Source organism: Lithobates pipiens, unplaced genomic scaffold (genome assembly GCF_037356315.1).
Source record: "Lithobates pipiens isolate NorthernLeopardFrog02 unplaced genomic scaffold, aLitPip1_a1.2 Scaffold_23, whole genome shotgun sequence".
In the NCBI taxonomy this organism is placed as follows: domain Eukaryota; kingdom Metazoa; phylum Chordata; class Amphibia; order Anura; family Ranidae; genus Lithobates; species Lithobates pipiens.
The window spans coordinates 20,994,940-21,010,837 of record NW_027507785.1 but is presented as its reverse complement, the minus strand read 5'-3'; the positions used below and the strand labels follow the sequence as shown (position 1 = coordinate 21,010,837).

The 15,898-nt window shown below is 47.1% G+C and overlaps 1 protein-coding gene across 1 annotated transcript; it reads right to left on the bottom strand.

The window, feature by feature from the left end:
• Positions 1-10,818: 10,818 nt before the first annotated feature.
• On the bottom strand, positions 10,819-13,382 carry LOC143927258 (heat shock 70 kDa protein-like). Its single transcript, XM_077451259.1, has one exon. It carries the CDS (start codon positions 13,154-13,156, stop codon positions 11,225-11,227), a length of 1,932 nt encoding a protein of 643 aa, XP_077307385.1. The 5' UTR covers positions 13,157-13,382; the 3' UTR covers positions 10,819-11,224.
• Positions 13,383-15,898: the final 2,516 nt, after the last annotated feature.

Genomic DNA, 15,898 nt, shown 5'->3' with positions numbered 1-15,898 from the left:
CACTTGTCACTGTCGCCTGTCACCAGATGCATCACGTCACTTGTCACCGTCGCCTGTCACCAGATGCATCATGTCTCTTGCCACCGTCGCCTGTCACCAGATGCATCACGTCACTTGTCACTGTCGCCTGTCACCAGATGCATCATGTCACTTGCCACCGTCGCCTGTCACCAGATGCATCATGTCACTTGCCACCGTCGCCTGTCACCAGATGCATCATGTCTCTTCCCACCGTCGCCTGTCACCAGATGCATCATGTCACTTGCCACTGTCGTCTGTCACCAGATGCATCATGACACTTGTCACCATCGCCTGTCACCAGATGCATCATGTCACTTGTCACCGCCGCCTGTCACCAGATGCATCATGTCACTTGTCACCGTCGCCTGTCACCAGATGCATCATGTCACTTGTCACTGTCGCCTGTCACCAGATGCATCACGTCACTTGTCACCGTCGCCTGTCACCAGATGCATCATGTCTCTTGCCACCGTCGCCTGTCACCAGATGCATCATGACACTTGTCACCATCGCCTGTCACCAGATGCATCATGTCACTTGTCACCATCGCCTGTCACCAGATGCGTGTCACTTGTCACCGTCGCCTGTCACCAGATGCATGTCACTTGTCACCGTCGCCTGTCACCAGATGCATCATATCACTTGCCACCGTCGCCTGTCACCAGATGCATCACGTCACTTGTCACTGTCGCCTGTCACCAGATGCATCATGTCACTTGTCACCGTCGCCTGTCACCAGATGCATGTCACTTGCGCCGTCGCCTGTCACCAGATGCATCATGTCACTTGTCACCGTCGCCTGTCAACAGATGCATCATGTCACTTGTCACCGTCGCCTGTCACCAGATGCATCATATCACTTGCCACCATCGCCTGTCACCAGATGCATCATGTCTCTTGCCACCATCGTCTGTCACCAGATGCATCACGTCACTGTCACCTGTCACCAGATGCATCATGTCACTTGTCATCGTCGCCTGTCACCAGATGCATGTCACTTGCCACCGTCGCCTGTCACCAGATGCATCATGTCACTTGTCACCGTCGCCTGTCACCGGAGGCATCATGTCACTTGTCACCGTTGCCTGTCACCAGATGCATCGTGTCACTTGCCACCGTCGCCTGTCACCAGATGCATCATGTCACTTTTTACTGTCGCCTGTCACCAGATGCATCATGTCACTTGTCACTGTCGCCTGTCACCAGATGCATGTCACTTGCCACCTTCGCCTGTCACCAGATGCATCATGTCACTTGTCACCGTCGCCTGTCACCAGATGCATCATGTCACTTGTCGCTGTCGCCTGTCACCAGATGCATCATGTCACTTGCCACCGTCGCCTGTCACCAGATGCATCATGTCACTTGTCACTGTCGCCTGTCACCAGATGCATCACGTCACTTGTCACCGTCGCCTGTCACCAGATGCATCATGTCACTTGTCACTGTCGCCTGTCACCAGATGCATCATATCACTTGCCACCGCCGCCTGTCACCAGATGCATCATGTCACTTGCCACCGTCGCCTGTCACCAGATGCATCACGTCACTGTCGCCTGTCACCAGATTCAGCTTTTTGACTTGCCACTGTCACCTGCCACTAGATGTGGATTGTCACTTGCCACGTTGCCTGCCACCATTTGCAGATTGTCACCTGCCACCATTTGTAGATTGTCATTTGCCACGTCACTTGTCACATCACCTGCCACCATTTGCAGATTGTCACTTGCCACCATTTGCATATTGTCACTTGTCATGTCACCTGCCACCATTTGCAGATTGTCACTTGCCACCATTTGCAGATTGTCACTTGCCACGTCACCTGCCACCATTTGCAGATTGTCACTTGCCACCATTTGCAGATTGTCACTTGCCATGTCACCTGCCACCATTTGCAGACTGTAACTTTCCATGGCACCTGCCACTAGATGTGGCTTGTCATTTGCCATACCAGTCAGTGGCACTAAATGTGCATTGTCGCTATATTGGTGGCAGGCTGGCAGCACTGGTCCATTTAGTGAGGACAGGAGAGTGGAGATGCAGGGCAGGCAGTGAGAGAAGATGTCATCTCTCTGCTCCCTGCTGCACATCGCTCCCACATTGAAGTGCCCCGACTGTGAGGGTGGAAGAGTGGTGACGTGAGGGCAGAGAGAAGGAAAACTGTTTGATTCCGCGCAGTGGAAGATTTATTAAGTACCAGCAAAAAATAATATAATTTAAATGAATGTGTAAAATCAAATTACCATATTTATCAGCGAATAATACGCACTTTTTCCCCCTTAAAATCGCCGATCCCCACTGTCTGTGAGTCGAAAATACCGAGCGCCGCCGAAAAATACTGAACGCCGCCGAACAAGACAGAGCCGACTGCTCAGCTCCGCTCGCAGTCCCGCCTCCCTGCTGTTTCTGGAGCGAGCGCTGCCGAAAAAGACCGAGCCGACTGTACTGTGTACTCGGCTCGGCTCCGCTTGCAGTCCCGCCCATACTGGGCGCCAAGCCGAATACACAGTACAGTCGGCTCGGTCTTTTTCGGCGGCGCTCGCTTGGTCTGTCTCAAGCTGCAAATGACATTGGCAAGCTGCAAATGACACCCTGCAAGGCTGCAAACAGCGCTGGGCAAGCTGCAAATGACACTGATCATTCTTCAATGATGGACAAGGCTGCATTGGCGGGCATTTAAATGTATGTTTTTTTTCCTTAAACTTCCCTTCAAAAACTTTTTTCCTTAAAATGCCCTCCTAAACGTGGGGTGTGTGTTATACCCCGATAAATATGGTACATATATAAAGAACTGCTGCCCCTACTGATTACTCCCACCTAAGTGGGGTAGAAAGATGAAAAGAAGAAAATAGAGGCAGGTGTGGAGCTGTTTGTTTAAATAGCTTAAATAATTAGTGATATAATGATGTGCCTCATACAATTAAATATAGCTTGTGAAAAATAAAAATAAAATCTATTGTATATAATGATATAGATGTAGAAAAATGCAGAAAAAATGCACAAGATTATATTCTTATATTTTACTGTAAAATATTCAAAACAGGTGGTTACAGAAATAATGCTGTCATCCCAACATAGGATGACAGCACAATATATTTTAATAGGAACAATTTAAAACAATATATGTATATTTGTATTAATACCTGGGAGCTCCCCCCATTTTAAAAGCTATGAATGAGATCTCACTTAAAGTATTTAGTCCGTGATCTTCTTTCTTCGATAGCTAAAATCACTCCTTTGTAATATGTAATCCACTAGGTTGAGGTGCTCCCGGTGTGGCTCCAATAACTAATTTACACCGCTTGAGGCACCAGAGTAGATAAGCCTCAAGCCTGCTCAGAGTCAGTTGCTCCGCTCCTCCTCTGTGGAACTACAAATTCCTTGCCTTGCGGCTTCACTTCCCGGTTCCCTACTGCAAATGCGCGAGTCGTGCTGCGCAATAAGGATGGTCCCAGCTGTCTCTGGGATCCGTGTGTTTCCCAGCAGACAGCGGGGGCCACATCAATAGACAAGGATGTCAGCGCTACACTACCTTAAAAGAAGACAGTGTCAGTCAGTAGGGCAGTGGATGGTATCAGTAGAGCAGTGGACTGTGTCAGTAGAAAGGGCCGGACTGGCCTACTGGGATACCGGGAGATTACCCGGTAGGCTGCCTGCCCTGGGGCCGCTTTTAGTTGCGTCGGCATCCTCCACTCTCTCCTGCGGATCACAGCGCTGGCTGGCTCTGTGTTCGGCGGCCGCTCTGTAACATGGCAACCGCCCCCTCAGACCGGCTCGTGCGATAGTAGATAGAATCAACTTTCCGCCTATCACACGAGCAGGTCTGAGGGGGCAGGGGCCATGTTACAGAGCAGCCGCCAAACACAGAGCCACTGCCAGCCAGCTCTGTGATCCGCAGAAGGAGATGCTGCAGGTACAGCCCACCCTGTGTGCCACAGTGCCTGGATAGAATCGGCAGGGGGGCCCTCTGCAGCCCCCAACCCGCCGATCCTCCTATCCAACTTATTTTACTGTCCCCAGTTCACCTTGTGCTCGCTGCCCCCCCCCCAGTGCTCTCCTCCACCACCACACTCTCCTGCCCCCCGTGCTCTCCTCCACCACCACACTCTCCTGCCCCCCCCAGTGCTCTCCTCCACCACCACACTCTCCTGCCCCCCCAGTGTTCTCCTTTACCACCACACTCTCCTGCCCCCCCCCACAGTTCTCCCCTCCCCTGTTCTTGCTGCTCCCCCCCCGCTATCAGCAAAGAGGTACTCACCGAGGCCAAGATGCAAAGAGCGGTGGCTGTTGCGACTCAGCGCACACCACCCCTGAAGGTGATACAGGGAATGGGTTGCACCAAGAGGCACAAGCCTCCAGCGGGATACCTGACTTGAGTGAAGGTCTGGAGGAAGGCTTGTGCAGGATGGACCGGACCAGAAGGTAAGCAGCCAGCAGGTCTGTAAAACAAGTAAAGAAAGTGCAGAAACAGGCCGAGGGTCAAACACCAGTAATCAGTCCTGGAGCCAGCAAGGCTGAGTGCAGAGGATAATCCAGAGGCAGGCCGAGGGTCAAACACAGGTGATCAATCCTGGAGCCAGCAAGGCTAAGTGCAGCAGACAGAGAATAATTCAAAGGCAGGCCGAGGGTCAAACACAGGAGATCAGTCCAGTGCGCAGCAAGGTTAAGAGTAGGAAGTCCGTTTAAATAAGCCAGGGGTCAGGTCAGGAGAGAATCAGCATAGTCTTCAGGCAATCCGGGTCAAAACAGGAAGTGGCAAACAGGAACAGGAAGCAGGGAAACACAGGTGAGCTGAGACAAACCAGCAACTTGTCTGTGTGCTAAGGATCCTTTTATAGGCTGGTCAGGGAATTCACGTTATGCGTGTGCTTGAGCGCACTCGCGCACGCCTCTCAGTAGGGCTGCGAATGTGCATGCGCCGGAGCGCCGATCCATGGCAAATTTGTGTGCGTCTATGCGCAGGTAGATGGTGAGTTTGATTCAAATTACTTCCCAGATACCCGCTCTCCAGCTCTCCCCATCCTTCTATAGCCACCATCCCAGTTCTCTCCCCTCCCCCCAGTGCTCTCCCCCCTGCTCTCCCCCCCAGTGCTCTCCCCCCCAGTGCTCTCCCCTCCCCTAGTGATCTCTCCCCCTGTTCTCCCCCCCAGTGCTCTCCCCCCTGTTCTCCCTCCCAGTGCTCTCCCCCCTGTTCTCCCTCCCAGTGCTCTCCCCCCTGTTCTTCCCCCCCAGTGCTCTCCCCCCTGTCCCCCACAGTGCTCTCCCCCCCATTGCTCTCCACTCCTCTCAGTGCTCTCCCCCCAGTGCTCTCCCCCCTGTTCCCCCCATTGTACTCCACTCCTCCCTGTGCTCTCCCCCCAGTGCTCTCCCCCCTATTCCCCCCCAGTGCTCTCCCCCCTGTTCCCCCCCAGAGCTCTCCCCCCCTGTTCTACCCCCCAGTGCTCTCCCCCAGTGCCCTCCCCCCCTGTTCCCCCCAGTGCTCTGCACTCTCCCCCCTGTTCTTCCCCCCCAGTGCTCTCCCCCCCCCCCCAGTGCTCTCCCCCCTGTTCTTCCCCCCAAGTGCTTTCCCCCCTGTTCTTCCCCCTCAGTGCACTTCACTCACCCCAGTGCTCTCCCACCTGTTCTCCCCCCCCCCAGTGCTCTCCCCCCTGTTCTCCCCCTCAGTGCTCTCCTCTCCCCCCCCCAGTGCTCTCCACTCCCCCCAGTTCTCTCTCTTTGAGGATGGCTGAAGGTGCAGGTGGCCAGGGACCACTCCATCTCACAGCAAACAGATCCTATGGAAGGAGCACCGTCCCCATCCGAAACGAGAACAGACCCTGCCTGCTGCTGGCCGTAATGGATATCCTGCTGGGATGCAAGGTACCGTACCAAGTATCAACAACACACCTTCCCTCAGACAGGGACTGCAGACTGGGACATGGGGCACAGGAGGGGCTGCAATGATGGGCACAGTGAGACTGCATTCACGGCACAGTAAAGCTGCATTTGATGGACACAGTAACGCCGCATTGGTGGGCACAGTGAGGCCGCATTATTGGGCACAGTGAGGCTGCATTTCATGGGCACTGCTGAGGCTGCATTGAGCTATTGTATCATGTCTGCAGTCTCTGACCATTTCCTGTATCATGTCTGCAGTCTCTGAGGGTGTCTGGAATTTGAATATATATATATATATATATATATATATATATATATATATATATGCATATATATAAAACCCTATGTGATTTCATATCTATATATAATAATTATACAAGTGAAGCCGCGCTTATGGGATGGGTCTTGATCAGCAGGAGTATGTATAGGTGTTAATTTATACCTGTAACCTTGTATTTTATATGATTTTTTATTGGTTACAATTCCTCTGTCTAATTTTTATCCTATTAGTTTAAAAGGTTTAATAGAAGTTCTCTTCGTTTTATGAGGTTGCTGCCACCCTAATATGCAAAGGCTGCACTAAACAACCTGCATTAATGGAATGGTTCTTGATTGTAGGTTATTGGTGCTACCTCCAACCAATTAGTGTCATTAACACTCTTTGCTTCCTCAAACCTTTTATGTCTATCACCTTAACGTGTCCCCAGGGGCTGCGTGAATTAAACCCGTGTTCCCTATTTTGTCTCAGCAACACCCCATTTATCCAACACCTCAAACTCAAGCCAAAAAGTGATTACACACCACTTTGTATCACCTCTACTAAGTGAGCTAATACCACTTATTTTACATATAGTTTAATTAATATTTAAGAAATTCGGATCAAAAGATATAGATATAAATACGAAAATAAAAAATGATTAATAAAACCTCTACCGTAGAAAAAACCTAACCACAAGCAAAAACAAAAAAAGGCAAAAAAACTGAAAAAAACCCAGAAAAAAACTTAGTGTTACACAGTGCAAAAACCCTTTCTAATTGGGAAAAAAACTGCCTCCAATTTTCATACAAATTATTTGTGCTAATTATTAGATACACCAGATCTCCCTACATTGGTAAATGTGAAAGGAGGAAGCGAGAGATTTCCTCATACATTGGTATCCAAAATAAAAACAATAAACAAAATTCAAAGAGACAAAAAATGTGAAAAGTCCAATTGCATCCGGTGATATATACACCAATCCAAAGGCATGTGAAAATGTGAAAGGGTCAAATGAGACCAGTATATATAAGAAATAAACAGTATATATATCATAAAAATATTTCAGTCCACAGTGAGTCTTCTATAACAGTATCAATGTGCAATTGCGCCTCTTCAGAATACAGGAAAGGTGACTTTCGTGAGAGTGCCTGCGCTTTATTAGTGACTTTCGTGCTTGTTCCCCCTCAAGGATCCCCACTCACCAGATCCATTCACCCCCTAGGGGGTTACACGCCTATAATCTGTATCCTGTTTATCCGAAGATTCCACCATCCAGTTGTGTCTTCAACGGGTCCTTCTCAAGGTCTTTTAAAGAGATGCAGATAAGTCCTTATATCCACTAGTGATTCCTCAAATAAAAGAAAATTCCCTCATGGTGTAGTATTTTTGATTATAATTGGGGAAGAGGGGAGAACAGTCTGATATTCTTCTTTAAAGCAGGTATTTTTAGTTATGTAGAAATAGTAGGAGGCTAGTATCCACTTAAAAATACTTTATTACAAAAAAACTTTATACAACGCTCTATGCAAGAAAAGGTTTTTTTTATGCAAGATGCAGTCTAACAAACCATGCATCAGCATACACCGTGTATAAATTATGTTATACGGCTCACAAAAATGTAACAACCCTTTTCAGCAAAAACAGAAGAAACAATATATCTTTAAAATATAAAAAGTAAAAAGAAAAAAGAAAAAATGCAAGACATAAAATAAATATAAAGCACTGATTCCGGAGTGCAAAAAATATTTATGTACCAAAAATCCACAAGTTATAAAAATAAAAAATAAAGGTAAAAATCAGAATCACCTACAGCCCTTTCCATATGTCTGCAGAGTAACTGCACTTAGTCCCAAAAAAGCCCTATTCCCCCAGTATTACAGTCCCCTTGCTAAAGTGGGGTTAAATGGTGGTCTCCTCAGGGGGCCGTTTGCCAGGCTTAATTAGGTTAAGAATGGGGCTGCGTAGGTGAAAAAACCAACATAAAAAGAAAGGACCATTAATGTTTAAAAGAATTGAAAAGTTATTGGGCTAGTTTCCACTATCTTCAGCCCAAGTACTCAACTAGCCGGTCCGCCGCAGAACAATTCCCCTGAACGCGCGGCGTGCGTTCCAGGCTGCGTTCCAGCGGGTCTGGCGCACCGGAAGTGACGTGTGTGCGTAATGACGCTGTACGCGTTTCGTCAGAGACGTCCTCAGCAGCGATCTTTAAAAGACCTTGAGAAGGACCCGTTGAAGACACAACTGGATGGTGGAATCTTCGGATAAACAGGATACAGATTATAGGCGTGTAACCCCCTAGGGGGTGAATGGATCTGGTGAGTGGGGATCCTTGAGGGGGAACAAGCACGAAAGTCACTAATAAAGCGCAGGCACTCTCACGAAAGTCACCTTTCCTGTATTCTGAAGAGGCGCAATTGCACATTGATACTGTTATAGAAGACTCACTGTGGACTGAAATATTTTTATGATATATATACTGTTTATTTCTTATATATACTGGTCTCATTTGACCCTTTCACATTTTCACATGCCTTTGGATTGGTGTATATATCACCGGATGCAATTGGACTTTTCACATTTTTTGTCTCTTTGAATTTTGTTTATTGTTTTTATTTTGGATACCAATGTATGAGGAAATCTCTCGCTTCCTCCTTTCACATTTACCAATGTAGGGAGATCTGGTGTATCTAATAATTAGCACAAATAATTTGTATGAAAATTGGAGGCAGTTTTTTTCCCAATTAGAAAGGGTTTTTGCACTGTGTAACACTAAGTTTTTTTCTGGGTTTTTTTCAGTTTTTTTGCCTTTTTTTGTTTTTGCTTGTGGTTAGGTTTTTTCTACGGTAGAGGTTTTATTAATCATTTTTTATTTTCGTATTTATATCTATATCTTTTGATCCGAATTTCTTAAATATTAATGAAACTATATGTAAAATAAGTGGTATTAGCTCACTTAGTAGAGGTGATACAAAGTGGTGTGTAATCACTTTTTGGCTTGAGTTTGAGTTGTTGGATAAATGGGGTGTTGCTGAGACAAAATAGGGAACACGGGTTTAATTCACGCAGCCCCTGGGGACACGTTAAGGTGATAGACATAAAAGGTTTGAGGAAGCAAAGAGTGTTAATGACACTAATTGGTTGGAGGTAGCGCCAATAACCTACAATCAAGAACCATATCTATATATAATACTCTCTTCATCAAATGTGCTTTAAAATGTATGGTTTTCCCTTTCATGAACAAGAAAATAATGATGTTATGTTGTTGGGCTGGAGTAATAATGCTGTGGGGCTGGTATGAAATTTTTTCCAGGGCTGGTTTTTATTCCCAGTCCGCCCCTGTCAGTAGGGCAGCGGACGGTGTCAGTAGGACAGAGGATGCTGTCAGTAGAGCAATGGGCGGTATCAGTAAAGCAGTGAATGGTGTCAGTAAAGCAGAGGATGGTGTCAGTAGGGGAGTGGATGGTGTCAGTAGGGGAGTGGATGATGTCAGTAGAACAGTGGACGGTGTCAGTAGGACAGAGGATGCTGTCAGTAGGACAGAGGATGCTGTCAGTAGAGCAGGGGACGGTGTCAGTAGAGCAGGGGATGGTGTCAGTAGAGTAGTGGGCGGTATCAGTAGCGCAGTGGCTGGCGTCAGTAGGGCAGTGGACGTTGTCAGTGGAGCAGTGGACGGTGTCAGTAGAGTAGTGGATGTGTCAGTAGAGCAGAGGATGGTGTCAGTAGGGCAGAGGATGGTGTCAGTAGAGCAGGGGATGATGTCAGTAGAGCAGTGGACGGTGTCAGTAGGGCAGTGGACGGTGTCAGTAGAACAGTGGATTATGTCAGTAGAGTAGTGGACGGTGTCAGTAGAGCAGTAGATGGTGTCAGTAGGGCAGAAGATGGTGTCAGTAGGGCAGAAGATAGTGTCAGTAGAGCTGTGGATGATGTCAATAGGGCAGTGGATGGTGTCAGTAGAGCAGTGGACACGGTCATGCAACACTGTATACATATAAAGTTTTTATCATTTTTTTCACGCAAATAGAGCTTTATTTTAGTTGTATTTAATTACCGCTGGGTTTTTATTTTTTAGGTATTAGGTATAGGGTGCTACAAGCTATAGGTGTAGGGCAGTGGCCCATCCATTAGGGGTACACGGGCGCCGCCTACCCTATCCATGAGCCCAGCCCCTAATCTATATATAGGGCGCTGGATGCATGGATTCCAATGGGAGGGTGTTTTTTCTTTTGAAGTACGTGATTAGAGCCAGAGGCTCTAATAGGCTTAAACAAAAGGGGCGAGAGCCTCAAACCCACCCAGTTGTGTGACAATAGCGAATGAATATTCGCTATTGTAACACTGATTCTCATCCCAGCCAATCAGGAAACAGGTCGTGAAAACAAAGAGAGAGGATTCTGAGAGGACCCAGAATATTAATGAATACAGCTACAATAACTTTTCTATCAGCCCCTGGTTCAGCTTTAGATTCCTGTTATTATATCTTTAACACATATTCTGTAGTATTTAATATTATGAAAGCTCTGCGTAAATTGTCAGCACTATATAAGTTCCTATAATAAATAAATAAATAAAATGAATAAATATATACATAAATAAATCTAACACTTTAAGGGATCTTCATTGGGTTTCTCCATTGATTTAAATTGTAAATTTCAGAGACGCAATTATTTATAAAACATTATCTTTTTATTAAAATAAAAAAAGCACTTTAACAAAAGTATATAACACCCATCACAATCATGTATACATATAACGTGCCATCATTTCATTTTTCACATCACAAATTAGCACCTGAATAAATAAATGAAATAGCTAAAATAATATTTTCATCCCAATGAGTCCTGCTCATTTACCCGAATCCCTGACAAGTCCTTTGTGAGTAATTGTAGTGATTTATATGCATTTTTCAGTTTTTACTCCCAATCTTCAGTGCTGCTCAGTCAGTCTCAAAGTTCACATACATTTCCTTGAAGTGTAAATGTGATACAGATTTTTTTATCCAACCTGCCAAAATGTGTTCAGTCCCAAAGTTCACATACAAATTCCTTTGGAGTAAGCACCATACAGTCTTTAATCCACCTCTTCAATGGTAGGTCCGGGGTTGCAGCCCTGTCTGGCCTGAGTACTGCAGCTGGCTCCTGGCATCCCACCGCCTGCTGCCCCTTGGTACAATCTGGAGATGATAGGGTTACATACCCTCTCCAGCTCCTTCTGCTGGTGGAGGTACTCCTCTTTCTCAGCCAGCTGGTTCTTGTCCAGCCATGACAGGACCTCATTACACTTATCCACAATGGCCTTCTTATCTGATGCACTCATTTTGTCCTTGATATTGTCATCCTCCACTGTGCTCTTCAGATTGAAGACATAGGACTCCAGAGAGTTCTTAGCAGCAACCCTCTCCCTCTGAATATCATCGTCCGCCTTGTACCTTTCTGCCTCCTGCACCATCTTCTCTATTTCCTCTTTGCTCAGTCTGCCCTTGTCATTGGTGATGGTGATTTTGTTCTGCTTTCCTGAGCTTTTGTCCAAAGCAGACACATTGAGGATTCCGTTGGCATCAATGTCAAAGGTTACTTCAATTTGTGGCACTCCACGTGGAGCTGGAGGAATGCCAGTCAGTTCAAACTTCCCCAGGAGGTTGTTGTCTTTTGTCATTGCTCTCTCACCCTCAAAGACCTGGATGAGGACACCTGGCTGGTTGTCAGAGTAGGTGCTGAAGATCTGTGTCTGCTTGGTGGGGATGGTGGTGTTGCGTTTGATGAGTACAGTCATCACCCCTCCGGCTGTTTCTAGACCAAGAGAGAGAGGGGCCACATCCAGCAGGAGCAGATCCTGGACCTTCTCAGACTTGTCACCAGTCAGGATGGCAGCTTGTACAGCGGCTCCATAGGCGACAGCTTCATCAGGGTTGATGCTCTTGTTTAGCTCCTTCCCATTGAAGAAGTCTTGAAGGAGTTTCTGCACCTTGGGAATACGTGTAGAGCCTCCAACCAGAACAATGTCATTAATCTGAGACTTGCCCAGCTTGGCATCTCGAAGGGCCTTCTCAACTGGGTCAAGGGTTCCCCTGAAGAGATCTGAACAAAGTTCCTCAAAGCGAGCCCTGGTGATGGAAGTGTAGAAGTCAATGCCCTCATACAAAGAGTCAATCTCAATGCTGGCCTGGGTGCTGGAGGACAGGGTGCGCTTGGCTCTCTCGCAAGCTGTTCTGAGCCTCCTCAGAGCTCTCTTATTCTGGCTGATGTCTTTCTTGTGCTTGCGCTTAAATTCTTCCACAAAGTGGTTCACCATTCGGTTGTCAAAGTCTTCTCCACCCAGATGGGTGTCACCTGCTGTAGCCTTCACCTCAAAGACCCCTTCATCAATAGTGAGGATGGAGACGTCAAATGTGCCACCTCCCAGGTCAAAGATCAGGATGTTGCGTTCACCTCGGCTTCCTTTATCCAAGCCATAAGCAATGGCAGCAGCTGTGGGCTCATTAATGATTCTCAGTACATTTAAACCAGCGATGACCCCGGCATCTTTAGTGGCTTGGCGCTGGGAGTCATTGAAATAGGCTGGCACGGTGATCACAGCGTTTCTCACAGGATGACCCAGGTACGCCTCAGCTGTTTCCTTCATCTTCAACAAGACCATGGAGGAAATTTCCTCAGGAGTGAAGGTCTTCTCTTCTCCTTTGTACTCCACCTTCACTTTGGGCTTCCCACAGTCACTCACCACCTGGAATGGCCAGTGCTTCATGTCAGACTGCACCACGTGGTCATCAAACTTCCTGCCAATCAGTCTCTTAGCATCAAAGACTGTGTTCTGTGGGTTCATGGCCACCTGGTTCTTGGCTGCATCTCCGATCAGCCTCTCTGTGTCGGTGAAGGCCACATAGCTCGGGGTGGTGCGGTTGCCCTGGTCATTGGCGATGATCTCCACCTTGCCATGCTGGAAGACGCCAACGCAGGAATAGGTCGTGCCAAGATCAATGCCAATTGCAACGTCTTTGGGCGCCATCTTCTTGCTGGTGGATGTGTAGATCTCTATATTATATCTTCTTGGGGTCAGTAGATAAAGCTGGTTCTCCTCTGCTGTGTCAGAAGATACGTCTCCTCTGTGCTGTATGGAGAACGGAGTTGTGTTCTCCTCTATGAGCTGAGCTCTGTCTTCTCTCTGGGAGTTTTACTATCTGCCTCTCTCTGTGCAGCTCAGCTCTATTTATACTCGCTGGCTCAGCTGTGAGAAAGTTCCTGACCAATCACGCACAGTCCTTAGGAAGCAGCTGGGACCTTCCAGAGACTTCCTGGAAGCATCAGCCAATCAGCACTGACCTGAGACACCGTCATCAACTTTAGATGATTCCTGAATGTACAGGAACGTTGGGGGCAGATCTCTGCTGTCTGGACAGAGTTAACCCTTTCATGACTTGCAGCTCCTCGGTGGTCGGGATTAACCCTTTCCATTTATAACCGCTACCTAGCGGCTGAATACAATTAACCCTTTCTTGGCTAATTGCTGCCTGGTGACAAGATAACCAGCAGCTCAATAAAGCGTAATACAGTTAACCTTTTCATGACTGATGATTATCTGGTAGCTAGACAGGATCAATACTCTCACAATTAACGGCTCTCATATGATTAACCCTTTATGACCAGCATCTTCTTAGTGGCTGAACACGAGTCTACTGTTTTATGACAAATGTCTCCCAAGTGGCTGGATGACATTAACCCTTCCATGACTGTCAACTCTCTGGAGGCTGAATACCATTAACCCTTTCATGACTGATGTCTCCCAGGTGGTCTGAATATTATTAACCCTTCTATGACTAACCCCTCCCTAATGGCTGAATGCAATTAACTCTTTCATTTCCTATGGGTCTGTGTTGGCTGGATAGGATTTACCTATTTATGTGGAGAGGTTTCCTTATGGCTGGGAATTATTAACCCTATAATGACTAGGGGCTCCCAATGTCTGTATATGTTTGACCCTTCTGTGGCTGTTTGTTTTCTTCATGTCCTCCCTGGTGGCAGTATACAGGCACCCAGGCATGTGATGCCTTTCCTCACTATCGACTTCATTCCAATGTCTGTGTTTTTAATTGTTTTTTTTTAATGTAAGTGTCTTCCACCCTTCCCAACGATGGACCAGGTGCCAGGGCTCCCAATAGGGATGAGCTTCGAGTTCGAGTCGAACTCATGTTCGACTCGAACATTGCCTGTTCGCCTGTTCAGCGAACAGTGAACAATTTGGGCTGTTCGCAGCAAATTCCAAAAGCCGGAACACCCTATACAAGTCTATGGGAGAAATCTAAAGTGCTAATTTTAAAGGGTAATATGCAGGTTACTGTCCTAAAAAGTGTTTGGGGACCCGGGTCCTGCCCCAGGGGACATGGATCAATGCAAAAAAAAGTTTTAAAAACGGCCGTTTTTTCAGGAGCAGTGATTTTAATAATGATTAAAGTGAAACAATAAAAGTGTAATATTCCTGTAAATTTCGTAGCTGGGGGGTATCTATAGTATGCCTGTGAAGGGGCGCATGTTTCTGTTGCTTAGAACTGTCCCTGCACAAAGTGTCATTTGTGCAGGAAAAAAAGTCTTTTAAAATCACTTGCGGCTAAATTGTCGGCTCCCCGTAATACAGAGAACACTCAATGAGTGTTCTCTGTATTAGCCGGCAATTCATTCATTCATTGATAAAAAAATAAATAAAAGCGTGGGGGTTCCCCTAAATTCAATTACCAGGCCCTTCAGGTCTGACATTGATATTAAGGGGAACCCCGTGTCAAATTAAAAAAAAAAATTGACGTGGGGGTCCCCCTAAATATTCATACCAGACCCTTCAGGTCTGATATGGATATTAAGGGGAACCCCGCATCATATTAAAAAAAAATTTGACGTAGGGGTCCCCCTAAAAATCCATACCAGACCCTTTATCCGAGCACGCAACCTAGCAGGCCGCAGGAAAAGAGGGGGGGACGAGAGAGTAGCCCCTTCCCTCCTGAACCGTACCAGGCCACATACCCTCAACATTGGGAGGATGCTTTGGGGGTCTGTGACCCCTCAAAGCACCTTGTCCCCATGTTGATGAGGACAAGGGCCTCATCCTCACAACCCTGGCTGGTGGTTGTGAGGGGCCTGCAGGCGGGGGGCTTATCAGAATCTGGAAGCCCCCTTTAACAAGGGGACCCCCAGATCCCGGCCCCCCCCTGTTTGAAATGGTAAGGGGGTACAAAAGTACACCTACCATTTCACAAAGAAAGTGTAAAAATGGTTAAATAAGACAAACACACTTATATAAGAAACGTCAGCGCTGGGATCTCCGAAGTGTCTCCGCAGTGGAGACAGAAGACGGATGTATGGACAGCGCTGGACTGAGAGATCCCCCGTCGCTGGATACGATCATCCATCGCTGGACCCTGGAGATTCGTCGCTGGATAGCAAGAGTGGATTAGCAACGCTGGAATCTTTTTTTTATTTTTAATAAAGGAATTTTTCAAAAGTGTGTTGGTCTTATTTAACCATTTTTACACTTTCTTTGTCAAAATGGTAGGGGTACTTTTGTACCCCCTTACTATTTCAAACGGGGGGGGCCGGGATCTGGGGGTCCCCTTGTTAAAGGGGGCTTCCAGATTCTGATAAGCCCCCCGCCCGCAGGCCCCTCACAACCACCAGCCAGGGTTGTGAGGATGAGGCCCTTGTCCTCATCAACATGGGGACAAGGTGCTTTGAGGGATCACAGACCCCCAAAGCATCCTCCCAA

Coding starts and splice junctions, on each gene's coding strand:
- LOC143927258 (XM_077451259.1), bottom strand. CDS start 13,156: ATGGCGCCCAAAGACGTTGCAATTGGCATTGATCTTGGCACGACCTAT.